The sequence below is a fragment of the Ovis canadensis genome, chromosome 2 (assembly GCF_042477335.2).
Source record: "Ovis canadensis isolate MfBH-ARS-UI-01 breed Bighorn chromosome 2, ARS-UI_OviCan_v2, whole genome shotgun sequence".
Taxonomy (NCBI): Eukaryota; Metazoa; Chordata; class Mammalia; order Artiodactyla; family Bovidae; genus Ovis; species Ovis canadensis.
The window spans coordinates 190,570,814-190,589,069 of record NC_091246.1 but is presented as its reverse complement, the minus strand read 5'-3'; the positions used below and the strand labels follow the sequence as shown (position 1 = coordinate 190,589,069).

Genomic DNA, 18,256 nt, shown 5'->3' with positions numbered 1-18,256 from the left:
ATATCGTATTACAATAGAACCAGTTTTGAAATCATGTTCAGTGTTTTTATAAATATCAAGCAGCAAAATAGTTAAGCTTCTTGTTAGGAAAAGAATTAAAAAAATATAAGTATTTTGTTATGGTGCAGTTTTAACAGAGAAGAATCAGGAAAGTATTTATTTTGATTTTAACAAGTCTGAAAGGAGTGTTGCAAAAAAGTTATACTACTAAGAACTAGAATAAACACATATACTCTAAGTTAAAGCAGAATTGATAGGAAGTAAATTATTTCTTTCTCAAGAGCAATTTCATGGAAAATTATTTCAAATTAACATTTTGCTGTTCATTTTACCTTTATACAGGTCCTTAGAATTTTCTAACTGGAAACAAGGGTATCTACGACTGTAGAAAGGAGGAATTTGAATAATTTCAGTAGGCATATCTATTAGGGTAGACAACTTAAGTGTTTTTACTCTTTTTTTTTTCTCCTTTCTGAATAACCAAAACACTAACATGACACTAAGATTTGTATCTAATAGAGAAATACACAATATTTCCATCAATAAATCTAAAAATAAAGCCAAAATAAACCAATTTCAAAACTTCTTTGAACAAATGCCAAAATGAATTATATCATTCCAATTCAAGTTAAACTCATCACAGCAAAATGCTATAGCCCTGACCAGCTAAATCTTTACTGTATCAAGGTATTTTTCACCAACAATTTTCCAATTGGGTAGATTATTCATAGGCAAATCAGGATGAAGGTAAATCAGGAAAGAAGAAAAAAAATTAAGTAAATTTTATTATTCAAATACACAAAAATCACATTTTAATGATTTTGTTTCAAATGCCTTACTCAAAGGTACTTGTAATATTATTTATTATTTATTTTTACAAGCATTCCAGGAATAGTGCTGGCACAGCCTCAGATTAAGTAATGACCCTTGACTCTGCAGGCAGATAAGTGGCAGAACAAAGGGAAGAATCTTAAGAGTTAAAGCTACACATTAGGCTAAAAGGACTTAGCTGTTTAAGATTTACTGACATAAATGACTGCAGATTTTTCAACACTAAAGAAAATTCCTATGATATGCTGACAGAAAAACAAGCAAGAAAAAGCATGAAACAATTTTTGAAACAAATACAGACATACATAGAAACATCTCGGTGAGCATATATATGGTAAAATTTTGAATAGTACACATTGTTTTGGGGTCAAATTTTTTCTTTACATTATTTGACATTGTTGGAACTTAAGAAAAAAGTGAACTATCATTTATATGAGTAGAAAAAAATAAAGAATTTATACTTTTAGAGGAAAGAAAAAAGAAACAAGAACTTTTTACTCTAGAAACACAAAACAGAGAGGTCTTTCGGATAAAGACTAAGAAGAAAATTTAAGTCAAAAACAAAATTGCCTAATTCTCATTTATTAAAACTCTCAGGCCTCCACTGGCAGCAGACTCTCAGCACGGGAACTCTTTAGAGCTGTGGCTACTATGGTGAGTAAGACGGAGGAACTGCCATCCTCCTAGAGTTGACATCCTAGTGCAGGAGACAGACAATAAATAGGATCATCGTTCACATCTGTGGCAGGGAAGGAACCAAACAGTCACTTGTCTGATGCAGAACAGCAAAAACTACTGCAAAGAGGTTGAAAGTGTGGTTAGAACCTAGGATACCTGGTTAGAATCTCATCTGCATCCCTCACTATCTACATAACTATCTCAGGTATGTTATTCAAACTTACTCAGTTTTCTCATTTGTATTAGATTTATTACAGTAATTCACTGAGTATGGAAACTGTGAGTTAACATACAAAAACTGACTGGCACAGATAAGTACAAAATAAGTATGAGCCATTATGAGATTACCTGATCACTCTTTCCATTCACACTCCATAGAGTGATCCTACCCCAGCAGCCAGGATAATCTTCCACCCTCCCCTTTATTTTTATTTTGAACATTTCAAACATAAACAAAGTAGAAAGAAAAGTTTGATAAACTCCATGTACTCAGGACCCAGGTTTAGCCATCAACATCATGAGAATCTTGTTTTGCCTTTCCCACCAATTTTTCTGAAGCAAATCCTAGAAACCATATGATATTTGGAAATATTTCAGTTTATCACTCCAAAGCATGAGAATGCTACCATATTTTTAAAAAATGTAAGTCAGTTTACATCCCTCCCAGGCTCTCAGTCCCTGTGGCTCCTACTTACACTCCTAAGTGCTTACCATTCTCAGCACAGGGCCACGGAGACTCCAGCTGCCGCCAGCCACTCTATTTCCCTGACTATGGCCTTGCACACTCTGGCCCATTATGGGCTCCAGCTTCACGGCCTTCCCTGCCACAGTCCTTTACCTACTGTAGGTCTCTGTTGCACCAGTTAGAGTTTAAACTTCATTAGACTCAAGATGTCTATCTTGTTCTTCACTGTATTTCCAGGGCCTGAAATAATGTTCAGCATGGTAGGTCTTCAATTTAATATTTGCTGCCACCAATCTGGTCATTCTCCTTCATCAGCTCTAATTATGTAATCATCTACTGGATAATACTGTTAGATTACTGCTCAGACATCTCAAACTAGACCTGTGCAGTTTAACTTTTCTATTACTATCCGTTTTCTCCTGTACTGCTACTGCTAAGTCACTTCAGTCGTGTCCAACTCTGTGTGACCCCATAGACGGAAGCCTACCAGGCTCCCCCGTCCCTGGGATTCTCCAGGCAAGAACACTGGAGTAGGCTGCCATTTCCTTCTCCAATCCATGAAAGTGAAAAGTGAAAGTGGAGTCGCTCAGTCATGTCCGACTCCTTAAAACCCCATGGACTGCAGCCCACCAGGCTCCTCTGCCCATGGGATTTTCCAGGCAAGAGTACTGGAGTGGGGTGCCATTGCCTTCTCCGTTTCTCCTGTAACCCCTGTCCAATTTGCATCACTCCAATCTGATAGTCTTTTCCAGATACTCCTGTCTCTCACATACCTCCACCAACTGGTCAAGGATTTGTGCTAGCTCTACCCACAAAGTAAATTCCTCGAATTTGTTCCCAATTAACCATTTCATTACCAGTGTTTTAGTTCAGGCCTTGGCTATTTTCATTTGGATTACTGCCTAACTGCTCTCTGGGTATCCAGTCTTTACTTCCAATTCATTTTCTGTCCTTACTCATAAAACTATTTTCCAAACCACAAATCTGATCATGTCATCTCACTTTTAAAAACCAAACTGGTTATTTATAGATCTTAACAAATGAAGATAACAAAATAGTACCCAAATAAAGCAACTTAACAATATGATTTCAAGAAAGATGGAAATGGGCTGGATAATACATGAGTTGTTTTTCGAAAGTGTTAACAAAAGGAAAAAAAAAACTTCCAACAAAATGTAGCATTTTTTCCTCAACATAATTTATTGTTTAACTAAAGACAGGATCATGTGGTAACTCTGTGATCATATGTGGGAAAAGAGTTTTTAGTAATTTTAATCTTGCTTTGAAAACAACTCAAGACACTTAATTAGACGTCACTTACCTTGCAAACACTCTGTCTTTATTTGCCTTTTCTTTGCCATACTGAACTGACTGAACTTCAGTTCTCCCACTGAAATACATAAATATGTACAATAAGAAAACCTTAAAGAGAACTACAAGATAAAATGACAACACACAACATGATGAGATTACAACTACATGAGATGATATTTCTAGTGGAGAAAATAGAGCAGAGAGTAAAAAAAATGGACTATAATCCACTTCAATCTGGATGGATGAAATTTAATTAGTTCTTCCATTAATGAACAAGAAGTTGTTCCAAAGACACTGTTTTCAGATACTCTTTCATTTGGAAGTTAGTGTGAAAGAAGTAATTTTGTGTGAGAGGAAACCCCCTCTGCTATGCTCTGGAAAGGCACTCCCTCTAGACTCAGACCAGCTCATATAAGCCCAGCCATCACTCCCCACATCTGTGGTTTGGCTAGTGTCTTTACTACTACTATGACTGAAGTGACTTAGCACAGCACAGCAGAGCACAATCAAGGGCCGGATACATGCGGACATCTCCAAGAACTAACTGCTCTTTCCCTGGGAAGCTTTTCTTCCTAATCTACTGATAATGATCATAGATATATCCTCAAAGCTCTTCATGTCCAGAGATAGGCAACTCCAGATATTTGTCATAAGAGAAGGAACAAAGGATAGAATGTGGTTGGGAGTTGGGTACTATCTTAGAGCTGATCTGTCTCCAAGCACACCATTTATGTATGAGAAGTGAGATTCCTCTATGGTACTCCAATAGTTCAGAGAAAATTTATTAATTAAAAACCTGGTTCTCAGAGACATGTAACATACCTGAGTGAATGAATATAAATGTCTAGAATACCAAATAAAAAACCATTTACATAGATAGAAATTTAATATATACAAAAGCAATCAAATACAGATTTCCAAAGCTAAGCAAGCAATTTTAAGATCATCTTCTATGGACAAGTATAGATAAATGTGAACAGAATGGCATGTTTGTTGAAGTTTTAATGGAAAAGTCAGAAAAATTATCATGATTTTAAAATTTAGACAAGTTGATGTTTCTTGAGAAAACATATTTCCTCTAAGGATAAACTATACTTGCAACTGTGAACAAGGTAACAGATTTAGGTTCACTATTGCTTTTTATTTCCACACTAGAACAAGGACTATAATGCCCTGAATATTTTGGAACGGTGATAATAAGGGTATGCATATGAGGAAGCTGGTAGAGGGAGTACTAAATTCTCTGATACTCCAAATTCCATCCCTCAGTCTTCATAATATTTCAACATTTTAAGTATGACAATAGTTCTAGTATTCCTGTGTACGTGCTAAGTCCTAAGTCACTTCAGTCGTGTCTGACTTTTTGCAACCCTATGAACTGTAGCCCGCCAGGTTCCTCTGTCCATGGCATTCTCCAGGCAAGAATTCTGGAGTGGGTTGCCCATGCCCTGCTCCAGGGGATCTTCTGACCCACAGATTGAACCTGCATCTCCTGTGACTCCTGCATTGTAGGTGAATTCTTTACCGCTGAGCCACCAGGGAAGCCCCCTAGTATTCCTAACCACTGCTTGTTATGAGGGAGGGAAAAAGCATTTACCTAATGTGCATCCATTAGGCACAGGACTGTGTCCAGACAAACATTTGTCCTGCTGCCATTCCTATATCATTTACAATACTATTAATCATTTCAGTGATTAAAAATATTTTAGATACGTCTTTTAAAGTTCTTAGGACTAGAAACATAAAACCTAACTTTTATAACTATAGATATACATGGTTTACTTATACACTCATTTAACTGCATGTTAACTGAGCCACCAGAGGCCTCAATCTGTCCTCTGCTCAGCTCAGCTCTGCGAGAGGCCGGAGGCTCCTCTGCAAGCTGGCTTTGTTAGGTTCTGTTTTTTTCTGGTTGGAGACCAGAAAGTGGAGCAAGTCAGAAGCTGGGGACTGTCAAATGCTGGAGTTGCTGGGATAGAACACACAAAGAAACAGAACCCTGTGGATGGCGCCATCCCCAGTCAAAGCGGCACCTCCCTGGCAGGTCCAGAACCGACCTACAGTGCTCAACAGTGTAGCAGCAGGTCTAGATTTGTGGGCTCTATAGCCCATGAGTGACACGAGCTTCTAATCCTTAGGCATTACCCATTCTTCTTGTTTGCTTCTCCAAAAGCCCCCTTCCCTTTTGGATTTTTCAGTCTTTTTAACACCTGTGTAACCAACTGCCATAATTAAGTTGTCTTTATTTGAAAAATCAAAAAGGCTTTCTAGGGAGGGAGGTGGGAGGGGGGTTCATGTTTGGGGAAGCATGTAAGAATTAAAGATTTTAAAATTTAAAAACTAAAAAAAACAACAACAACAACAAAAACAACAACAAAAAAACCAAAAAGGCTTTCTATATTCCTAACTGATATGGTACTTTTCTGGTGAAGAGGATTCAAACGGGACACCACTACTCAAAAGGCTTAATTAACAAATCGAATTTCATAATAAAAATATATAAAGATTAAATTAAAATATAAGGGAGAAATTGTTTATATATCATATTATCCATAACATTACACTATAAGGGTTTAGTATAATTAGAACACAGTGAAAAACTGTACCACAATCTAAGAACAATAACTTCTGACAGTAAGATACTTGTCTTTAAAACAATGAGAAAATACCAGTTGGTGAAAAAATACAGGTTTATTTTAAATGATGCAAGCAACATATACAAGCACAACAAAAAAGTAAACAGATTTAGCCACAACCATACCCCTAAGAAATAAACCCCATTCTAAGTAGGCAAAAATCATTCTGAAACTCTGTACTTACATAGGAAAGGCTACAAATATGGACATAATTCTATTACAATGTCACTATGTTATATACATCACAATAAAAATATTAAATGGATTGCCTTTGAATTAAAAGAAAGAAAAACGCTACCATTCATTATTTTTTTTAAAAAAAGGACAAGGAGAATGAAAAGGCTAGGGAAAAGCTTAAAAACTTAGCATATTAACATTTAATTGTTAATATGCATTCTCATAGTTCACTAGTCCCTGCTTCCTCTTGCCTTCTTAGTTATATTATTGCTTGTACTCAAAGTTTATAACATATATTCTATTTTGAGGGGTTTACACCGGGTCTTCGTTGCTGCACACAGGCTTTCTCTAGCTGCAGTGAGCAAGGGCTATTTTCACTGTGGAGCACAGGCTGCTCAGTGTGGGGGTGTCTCTCACTGCGAAGCACAGGCTCTAGGCCTGTGCACTTACAGCATGGGGCCTCAGCAGCTGCAGCTCGTGGGCTCTGGAGCAAGGGCTCAGTAGCTGTGGTGCTTGCACTTTACTTGTTTGCAGCATGTGGAATCTTCCTGAACCAGAAATAGAAGGACACAGGTGTCCTCTGCACTGGCAGGTGGATTCTTATCCACTGTATCACCAAGGAAGTTCATAATATTTTAATACTATTCTATAGTTTTAATTTTCATAGTTGTTAAGGATTGGTTCCATACTTAAAGATTTTAATCTTTATTCTTAATTAGCTCATCAAGATTATTCTTAGTCATTTTGATTTCTCTTGAATGGCTTAAACTTACCATTAAAAAAATTATTTTTTTCAAAATGAGGTCAGACATGTTATATTCCCTGAGGTTTTATATATGTGATAATGCTTATCTACTGGCCCTTGTTCTGAATGGGAACCTGGTTAAGTTTAATATTTTCTGCTTACTTTTTTCCTTTAAGACTTGGTAGACAAAGGGTGGCCCATAAGCTACATATAAACTTGAAGCAAGGTTTTATTTAGCATTTACAATGTTTAAAAATATTTAATCTAAAGTGTTAAACTTTTAACAAGACTAGTAAGAGATAATGACAAATTATCAATAACAAGAATGAGAGAAATGACAGTAGTAGATTCTAGAGATATTGAAAACATAATAGAGAAATATTGCAACTTTTATGCCAAAATGTTAAAGAAATTAGACAAAACATATTCCTTGAAAAAACATGAACTGTCAAAGCTCACCTAGGAAGAAAAAGAAAACCTGAACTGCTTCATTTGTGTTAAAGAAAAAATGTGCTGTTCTAAAGCCTCCTTAAAAAAATCACACTTCTGCATTAGAAGAACAGAACAGGAAAATTCTATCAAATATTTAAAAGTAAATAATATTACTACAGAGACTCTTTTAGAAGACGGAAAATGAAGCAATACTTCCCAACTCATTCAACGACGCCAAAATTACCCTGACACCAAATCTGATAACAACATTACAAGAAAACTGAATATAAATATCCTTCATGGACATAGATGCAAACATTCTAAAATAAATGCAAGCAAACTGAATAAAATAATATACAAAAGGTATAACAGATCATAACTAAGTGGGATTTCTTTCAGAAATGTAGGGTTACTTTACCACTTGAAAAATCAGTCAATATAATTCAGCAATAAATAAAAAAGAAATCCCATATGATCACTGTAATAGGCGCAGAAAAAGCTTTTGACGAAAATTAACATCCAATCCTAATAAAAACTTACCACAAATGAGAAATAGAGGAACTTCCTTAACGTGCCTGATATACAGCATCTGTGAAAGCCCAAAACCAACAGCACACTTAAGAATGAAAGACTGAGTGTCCCCCACTAAGATAAGGAACAAGACACAATATCTGCTTTCACACTTCAACTCAACACTATACTGGAGCAATCAGTAAAGCAAAAGAAATAAAAAAGATCACCACTACCCTGGTGGTCCAATGGTTAAGAATCCACCTGCCAATGCAGAGGACACCTATTCAATCACTGGTCCAGAAAGATTAAGACGGTGCGCCAAATTACTGAGTCCACATTCTAGAACCCACAAGTCACAACTACTGAGCCGATGTGCCACAGCTACTGAAGCTTGCATGCCCTAGAGCCTGAACTCTGCAACAAGAGAAGCCCAAGCACAATCAGAGAAAGCCTGCATACAGCAATAAAGACCCAGCACAGCCAAAAATAAAACAAATGATTTGAAAAAAGATCAAAACAGAAAGGAAAAATTAAACTGTCTTTATCCTCCAGGAAGAAAATCTGCTGGAAAAGAGTTTTTAAAAGCTCCTAGAAGACATGAGGTAAAGCAAAGTTTAAGAAAATGTAAGAACAACATAAAAAAAACTGCATTTCTAACTGTGATGAACAATCTGAAATTAAAACATAGTAAGACAATCTCCAATAGCATCAACAAAATGAAATAATTAAGTATATATTTGACAAAGATGTGAAAAACCTGTATACTGAAAACTACAGAGGAATAAGATTTAAATAAAAAGATACCATGTTTCATGACTCAGAAAACTCAGTTCAGTCCAGTCCAGTCACTCGGTCGAGTCCAACTCTTTGCGACCCCATGAATCGCAGCACGCCAGGCCTCCCTGTCCATCACCAGCTCCCGGAGTTCACTCAGACTCACGTCCATCGAATCCGTGATGCCATCCAACCATCTCATCCTGGGTCATCCGCTTCTCCTCCTGCCCCCAGTCCCTCCCAGCATCAGAGTCTTTTCCAATGAGTCAACTCTTTGCATGAGGTGGCCAAAGTACTGGAGCTTCAGCTTTAGCATCATTCCCTCCAAAGAAATCCCAGGGTTGATCTCCTTTAGAATGGACTGGCTGGATCTCCCTGCAGTCCAAGGGACTCTCAAGAGTCTTCTCCAACACCACAGTTCAAAAGCATCAATTCTTCGGCACTCAGCTTTCTTCACAGTCCAACTCTCACATCCATACATGACCATGGGAAAAACCATAGCCTTGACTAGACGGACCTCAGTCGGCAAAGTAATGTCTCTGCTTTAGAATATACTATCTAGGTTGGTCATAACTTTTCTTCCAAAGAGTAAGCGTCTTTTAATTTCATGGCTGCAGTCACCATCTGCAGTGATTTTGGAGCCCAAAAAAATAAACTCTGACACTGTTTCTACTGTTTCCCCATCTATTTCCCATGAAGTGATGGGACCAGATGCCATGATCTTCGTTTTCTGAATGTTGAGCTTTAAGCCAACTTTTTCACTCTCCTCTTTCACTTTCATCAAGAGGCTTTTTAGCTCCTCTTCACTTTCTGCCATAAGGGTGGTGTCATCTGCATATCTGAGGTGATTGATATTTCTCCCGGCAATCCTGATTCCAGCTTGTGTTTCTTCCAGTCCAGCGTTTCTCATGATGTACTCTGCATAGAAGCTAAATAACCTGGGTGACAATATGCAGCCTTGACGTACTCCTTTTCCTATTTGGAACCAGTCTGTTGTTCCATGTTCAGTTCTAACTGTTGCTTCCTGATCTGCATACAGATTTCTCAAGAGGCAGGTCAGGTGGTCTGGTATTTCCATCTCTTTCAGAATTTTCCACAGCTTACTGTGATCCACACAGTCAAAGGCTTTGGCATAGTCAATAAAGCAGAAATAGATGTTTTTCTGGAACTCTCTTGTTTTTTCAATGATCCAGCGGATGTTGGCAATTTGATCTCTGGTTCCTCTGCCTTTTCTAAAATCAGCTTGAACATCAGGGAGTTCACAGTTCACATATAGCTGAAGCCTGGCTTGGAGAATTTTGAGCATTACTTTACTAGTATGTGAGATGAGTGCAATTGTGTGGTAGTTTGAGCATTCTTTGGCATTGCCTTTCTTTGGAATCAGAATGAAAACGGACCTTTTCCAGTCCTGTGGCCACTGCTGAGTTCTCCAAATTTGCTGGCATATTGAGTGCAGCACTTTCACAGCATCATCTTTCAGGATTTGAAACAGCTCAACTGGAATTCCATCACCTCCACTAGCTTTGTTCGTAGTGATGCTTTCTAAGGCCACTTGACTTCACATTCCATGATGTCTGGCTCTAGATTAGTGATCACATCATCATGATTATCTGGGTCAGGAAGATCATTTTTGTACAGTTCTTCCGTGTATTCTTGCCACCACTTCTTAATATCTTCTGCTTCTGTTAGGTCCAGACCATTTCTGTCCTTTATCGAGCCCATCTTTGCATGAAATGTTCCCTTGGTATCTCTTATTTTCTTGAAGAGATCTCTAGCCTTTCCCATTCTGTTGTTTTCCTCTATTTCTTTGCACTGATTGCTGAAGAAGGCTTTCTTATCTCTTCCTGTTATTCTTTGGAACTCTGCATTCAGATGCTTATATCTTTCCTTTTCTCCTTTGCTTTTTGCCTCTCTTCTTTTCACAGCTATTTGTAAGGCCTGCATTTCTTTTGCATGGGGATGGTCTTGATCCCTGTCTTCTGTACAATGTCACAAACCTCATTCCATAGTTCATCAAGCACTCTGTCTATCAGATCTAGACCCTTAAATCTATTTCTAACTTTCACTGTACAATCATAAGGGATTTGATTTAGGTCATACCTGAATGGTCTAGTGGTTTTCCCTACTTTCTTCAATTTCAGTCTAAATTTGGCAATAAGGAGTTCATGATCTGAGCCACAGTCAGCTCCTGGTCTTGTTTTTGTTGACTGTACAGACTCTCCATCTTTGGCTGCAAAGAATATAATCAATCTGATTTCGGTGTTGACCATCTGGTGATGTCCATGTATAGAGTCTTCTCTTGTGTTGTTGTGGTTAGGGCTGAGAGCAGAGCCCTTGGCGGATTAAGCTTACTTAACCTCCTGGCACTAACTCCAGTATTTGCCCCAAGTGTTACCCCAGCTTTCTTTCCTATAGCTCTCAGCTCCCTAAAGCATTTTATCTTGATGTCCTTTTCTTTCCCATTTCTTCAATGCTCCTGGGAATTTCCTTCACTTTCTTAGAACCCAAGAATGCATGTTTGTTTCAATGTATCTAGAATCTATTAGAAAAGTCCTTCAACTGACTAAACTACAGAAAGTGAAGGCAATTCTTTCAATGATTCATCAAACAAGTCTTTATAGAGCCCCTATTTTTGCAGACTGGGAGCTGGGCTGGCAGACACTGTATAAGACACTCTCTGCCCTCTCAGAGCTAGCAGATTCAGCTCAGTTCAGTTCAGTTCAGTTCAGCAGAAAAGTCAATACCATGTCAACTCTTCTGAAAGTGATCTATAGTTTCAGCACAATTCCAGTTAGATTTCCAGAAGTGTTTTTTATAGAAACTGATCAGCTAATTCTAAAATTCAGATGGAAACGCAAACAACTTTTAAAAAGAACAAAGGTAGAAGACAAACGCTACTGGATTTAAGACTGTTTATTTAAGACCCATTTATTCTCTAGTTTTGCCAATATGGAGACACCCTCCTTGAAAAAGGCATTAAAATCCTTCCATTCACTTAAACACCCTGTGCTGAAAACACTGTGTTTCAAGGTTTAACTATAAGACTCAAGTTCTCAGCACTAATTCTTAAGCCTCATCTAGATTTCTCCCCATGGGTCCGGGGGAGATGATTCAAACACAGTGAAGAACATCTTAGGATTGTAGGCTGGGCTGGCCCAGAAGATTTTGCAGCTCCCTGACCACCTGGCTTGAGGATTTCAGGGTTAGGACCCCAAATGGGCTGTGGCTACCAGCGGTGGAACACCCCTGTCTTGGGTGTACCTGCCTGCCACCAACACGAATGGTACCCCAATTCCTCTTGTCCTCTTTACTGCATATGCTGTGACCTGGAGTTTCTGGATTCCAGGCAATCTCCGGTTATACTTCTGGAAACACACCTGCTGCCTCAGCCCTGCTGATCCACACCAAGGTGGGAAAGACACACAGAACTGTTTTTCAACACAGCATCATTCCACACAAAATTATTTTCCTAAGCTTGCAGACTGTTTTTCATTGGAGCACATTCCCAAGGCTGTGACTTTCTCTGACTCTGTGGCACCACTGTGAGAAGGCTGGATGTGCATGTCCAGTGTTGTGTGAGTTGGGCACGCCCCCTGGCTCCACGCTGGCGCACTCTCCTGAGGAGCTCAGGACGGGGCCCTGGACTCCGCAGCAGGACCCCATCTTGGGTGGGAAACTCAGGACTGCAGAGTAGTTCTGTCCTGAAGTGAGTCCTAGAGTGACAAAAGCCACATGCACAGGACTACTCCACGGAGCAGCCGCACAGGACTGAGCTGGACCCACAGATGGGTCGTTGATAGCTGACCATTTCTGCCTATCTTCACAGACTAAGAGTCACTGTCCTTCCTTTCCTGCCCATAACTGTACCTGTTGCTGGCACACACAAGGCAATCTCGTGTTCTGGGACTAGCCAAGAACTGAGACCCTAGCAGGAGGCCCCTAGTTCACAGTAGACAAACTCCCCATTGAATGACTGCTACCTCATGGTGTTCTCGATGCTTCAGAATTGGAAAAGGATGGAGAGCACAGCAGTGTGCAGGCCCCTCACCGAACTCCCGCGATACTCTGAGGGGCACCAGAACCTCACCTCACTCGGCCCCCCAAGCACAGACGAACTCTGTGCCCACCTGTCCTATGGGCCCTGGGCGCACCTCCAGCCACTGGCAGCCAGGACAGAGGTACAGGTGCAGGGCTTAGTGCACAGCAGGCTCTGAGGCCACCCAGACCTGCCATGGTCCCCAACATCCCCTCTGCTGGGAAAGCTGGACTAAGACTTACTATTTAAAAAAGAGTCCAGAAATATATCCACACAAATATGGACTACACTGATTTTCAGCAAAGGTACAAACGCAATGCTGTGGAGAAAGAGTAACCTTTTCAACAAAAAAATGCTGGAACAACTGGATATCCATATACAAAAAGATAAACTTCAATCCATACTTCACACCATATACAAAAACTACTTTCAAATGGATCACAGACCTAAATATAAGAGTTTAAACTATAAAACTCAGAAGAAAACAGAGGAATAAATCTCTCTGTCGGTTAGGCAAAGATTTCTTAAATATGACAAAAGAAAGATCTATGAAAGAAAAAACTGGTAAACTGAACTTACCAAACTTATATGCTTTTCAGAAAACTAGCCACATGACAAGATACCAGGAGGCAGTGGTTTGAATGTGGTGGAACTGGAACTCTCAAACACTGCTAGCAGGTGCAAAAAATGATCCATGTTCTTTGGAAAATGACCAACAGTTTCTTAGAAAGTTAAATACACATCTACTACATGATCTGGTCATTCCACTCCTAGGGAACTTAAAGCAAATGTCCATACACATCCTTCCACACTAATGTCCACAGCAGCTTTATTCCTAACAGTCCAAGCCCGAAAGCAATCCAAATGGAGAAACAGTCTGTCTGATATCCACAATTAAGTGAATGGATAAACAAATTATGTTATACCTACACATGGAATACTACCCTACAATAAAAAGAAATGAACTATCAATCCAGGCAAAAAAATGGATCAATTTCAGAATAATTATGCTGAGAAAAAGAGCATATAACAAACAGAATATTTTACATGTGTGCTTCAATTCATATAAAATCCTACAAAATGCAAACTGATATTTAGGTATAGAAAACATACCAGTGGCTACACAGAGACAAAGAGAGGTGGGAGAAAGGGCGTTTCAGAAGAGTATGAGGAAAATCCCAGGGTGGATATACTTACTGTCTTAATTGTGGTATGGGTTCAAGGATGTATATATACATTATATATTTAAAACAGAAAATTTTGATTTTTAAAAATGGTAGCTTATTGTATATCAATTATATCTTACGTTGTTTTAAAAATGTAAAATCTGCCAGGACTAGATCCACATTCCCCCAGGGGCAGGAACAGCCTGAACGGCAAGTGTCGCTCCCACGCGAACCAGTATTTTCTTGTTAAATTATATAGTTCTTGAGCTCATTTTTCAAAAAGAACTATTTAATTTACTATTCAGTACTTTAACTTTCATGATGAGAAATCTGCCTCCTCCTTTTTTGTTTTGTTTGGCTGCACCACGTGGCATGTGGCATCTTAGTTCCTTGACAAGGAATCGAACCTGTACCTTCTGCAGAGGAAGCACAGAGCCTTAACCACTGGACCACCAGGGAAGTCCATTGAGCTTTTTTTTTTTTTTTAAATTAATATCCAGGTAAAAATTTCATCCTGTTTCAGGGATGATTTTCTCCCAAAGTGGTTTCTTTAACCATCTTTTGTATCTAGTCATCATGATTAGATTTTGTTTTCTACGGTACAGTCAGGGTAAATTACTTTTCTTTTTTCACCTGAGTCTGGTTTAAATTATGGTTAAAGACTGGTTACTATTATTAATTTTTTTATTGCCTAAATGAAGTGGTATGTGTATATTTACTGTGTATATCATATTTTCAAGAAGACAGGGAATAAAACATTCTGCAAAAGCGTAGTTCTTGCATAACAAGCCTGGTGGTCTTTAGGTTAGGGATGCAGTTTATTGGGGGAACGCCGTTATGGTCTGCATTGCTCTCTCATGGGGATCTCATCTGTCCCTACTAAGATTTAGCACCAATAGATAACACTGTTTGATTTTTCCTTGACTGTCACAACTGTTGTCATACTCAATATCTAAATCTAATTACCTTTAAATTTACAAGTACCAATACCTTACTTTTCCCAATACGGCTTTTGGGATGGTGACAGGGAAGTCAATCATAACATCAAGCCACTTAAGAATGTTCTGTGCCTTTTTTATGATTACAATTTCCTTAATTCTAGTTAAGTGCTGATAATGAGTTTTTGGGCTACTGTTACTACTTATTTGGAAGAGGATGTCTTTTTGATGGTATATCCTGTACTACACTACATGCTATGTTTTGTTTTTTTCTGATTACAAATAGGGCAATTATAAATGCTTCAGGTTTATAATATAAATCTTTTCTGGGCCACATGTGAATATTTTCCTCATGAAAAGGTTTTCTTGTAAATATTTGACAAAGATACAATGGAAATTATAACATGGGTAGGCTGTAAATAATATGGTTGATTTTCTTTAGAAAACTATGACCTGGAATTGTCAATGGAACAGGTTTCTTAAGTCTGTTTATATGTTGAGAAAGTACAGAACTTTTTGCTGATATAAATAAAGGAGGCCGCATTTCATGGAGATTTTGACTCAGTTGGCATGTATGAGTTAACAGATTCTCTGGTTCAATAAACTAGACCTTTATTTAAGGGGAGGAAAAATCAACAGTAAAGAATCAAAGCATAAGCAATACTTACCAGTACCGGAATTTTGAACCTAATGTAAAATAATGTGCAAAAAAATTCTTTTGAGGTGGAAGTGGTCTGTCCAAACGGAAGAATGTGTGATGTTCTACACACGCTTTCCATAAGTTTTTACATGCTCTGTAATTCACCATGTTAAATCCCAATAATGTTTCTCTAGATTCATGCTGTAATAAATGACAAAAGGCAGAGAATATCATGAAAATGTCAGAATCTAATGCTCCATTTATTTTTTTACAGATAAATATTCTAGTCCTACGAACACTAATCCTTCTTGTGTCTTTTCTGCTTATTCAATAAAGAAGCAGTAATATAAATAGGTGGCAAAATGTGGACCTTATTTGGCAATGTTACAACTCATAGGAACTTTTACTTTATAGTTAGAAATAAATTTAGGGCTTCCCTTGTGGCTCAGCTGGTAAAGAATCCTCCTGCAATGCGAGAGACCTAGGTTCAATCCCTGGGTTGGGAAGATCACCTCCAGAAGGGAAAGGCTACCCACTCCAGTATTATGGCCTGGAGAATTCCATGGACTGTATAGTCCATGGGGTCACAAAGAGTTGGACACAACTGAGCAATGTTCACAAATAAATTTAAAACTTGATATATACCTATTTTCAAAACTTAATAGCTATAAGCATTTCAAAATGTAATCCTTGCCCACAAATTAAACTTTAAGACACATCACCATACCTTTCAACAATATTTTTAAATTTATAAATCTGTCTAGATTGTAAATAAGTAAATAAAAACATTCAGTACTTCAGAACACTATTTTGAAACTCATTTTAAAAATAAGTAGCAACAGAATAGAAGTATTCCTTTAACTTTTTAAAAACTTTGGCACCAATTACTATTTAAGTAAACAGTTTTACTGAAATAATAAACTATCTATAGCAAGGCAGACATGTCATAAATGTAGAGCTCTGATTTTCACAGTGACTGTAACCTTTGACCCTCCCAACCTGATTCAGAAATGTGTCATTAGCAGCACCTGTGAGTATCCCTCATCCTCCCTTTCTACCAGATCACCTCTATAAAGGTGACTACCCTTCTGACTTTATGACCACAGATTGGTTACGCTTGTTTTCAATTTTATATACATGGATGCATACACGTGTATCTTGACTTCTTTTGTTCATTATTATGTTTCTATAGTCCTCCATTTAATTGTGAAGCAGTAACTGACTCATTTTCACTCTACACAGTATTCTATTGTATGAAGAGACCACAGTTTATTTATCCACTTACTGTTGACAGACATTTACTGTTTCTAGCTTGGTAATGTAAAAATATTGCTTCTATGTATATTTCTGTATTTTGTCTGATGCATGTAGGTGTGAATTTTTGTTGCTGGATCATAGATGTCATGTGCTCAGTTTAGTTCAGTTGCTCAGTCGTGTCCAACTCTTTGCGACCCCATGAATCGCAGCACGCCAGGCCTCCCTGTCCATCACCAACTCCCAGAGTTCACTCAGACTCACATTCATCAAGTCAGTGATGCCATCCAGCCATCTCATCCTCGGTCCTCCCCTTCTCCTCCTGCCCCCAACCCCTCCCAGCATCAGAGTCTTTTCCAATGAGTCAACTCTTTGCATGAGGTGGCCAAAGTTCTGGAGTTTCAGCTTTAGCATCATTCCTTCCAAAGAAATCCCAGGGCTGATCTCCTTCAGAATGGACTGGTTGGATCTCCTTGCAGTCCAAGGGAATCTCAAGAGTCTTCTCCAACACCACAGTTCAAAAGCATCAATTCTTCGGCGCTCAGCTTTCTTCACAGTCCAACTCTCACATCCATACATGACCACGGGAAAAACCATAGCCTTGACTAGACGGACCTTAGTCGGCAAAGTAATGTCTCTGCTTTTGAATATGCTATCTAGGTTGGTCATAACTTTTCTTCCAAGGAGTAAGCGTCTTTTAATTTCATGGCTGCAGTCACCATCTGCAGTGATTTTGGAGCCCTCAGAAATAAAGTCTGACACTCTTTCCACTGTTTCCCTATCTATTTCCCATGAAGTGATGGGACCGGATGCCATGATCTTCGTTTTCTGAATGTTGAGCTTTAAGCCAACTTTTTCACTCTCCACTTTGAAAGTGAAAGTCATGTGCTCACCTCTAGTAGATACCAACCGTTTCCCAAGATGATTAGCTCAATATTCACTTCCCCTACAAGCAATGAAGGCTCCACATACTCCCAAATCACTGGGTTCACCAATCTTTTCATTACACTATTCTGATGGCTGTGAGGAATTATCACATTCTGGTTATAATTTGTATTTGTCTGCTGTTTAACAAAGTTCATATTACTGGACGAGGAGATATTTTCAGTTCTGTTCTGAATTCTGGAGTGTCTGTTCAAGTCACTAATGTATTTCTGGATTGGCTTGGATATACAACCAAGGACATGGTGTGTGTGTTTATTATACACATATTCTATGCTATTTGCCATAGTTCTTAATTTTAACACAGTCTAAATTATCGATCTTCTCCTTTAATGTTTGTTTTCCTTCTATGTCCTGTTAAGGCAATCTTTGCCTATCAAAAGGTCATGAAGATTTTTTTCTGTAAGTATAATATAGTAAAATGTCCATGTAAAAATATTAAATAATGATGCTAGAAAATATGTTAAAATATTACTTACTGATCATCAGAGAATT

At 38.3% G+C, this 18,256-nt stretch overlaps 1 protein-coding gene across 6 annotated transcripts in view; it reads right to left on the bottom strand.

Moving 5' to 3' along the window:
• Positions 1 to 18,256, bottom strand: part of PTPN4 (protein tyrosine phosphatase non-receptor type 4) — a 193,551-nt gene that overhangs the window by 54,301 nt on the left and 120,994 nt on the right. For all 6 annotated transcript variants that reach the window (XM_069577813.1, XM_069577812.1, XM_069577817.1 and 3 more), the window contains 2 exons: positions 15,594 to 15,766; positions 3,516 to 3,584 (listed from right to left, as the gene is read on the bottom strand). In XM_069577813.1, the coding sequence (XP_069433914.1) occupies positions 3,516 to 3,584; positions 15,594 to 15,766 (242 nt within the window). The remainder of the gene's footprint in view (positions 1 to 3,515; positions 3,585 to 15,593; positions 15,767 to 18,256) is intronic.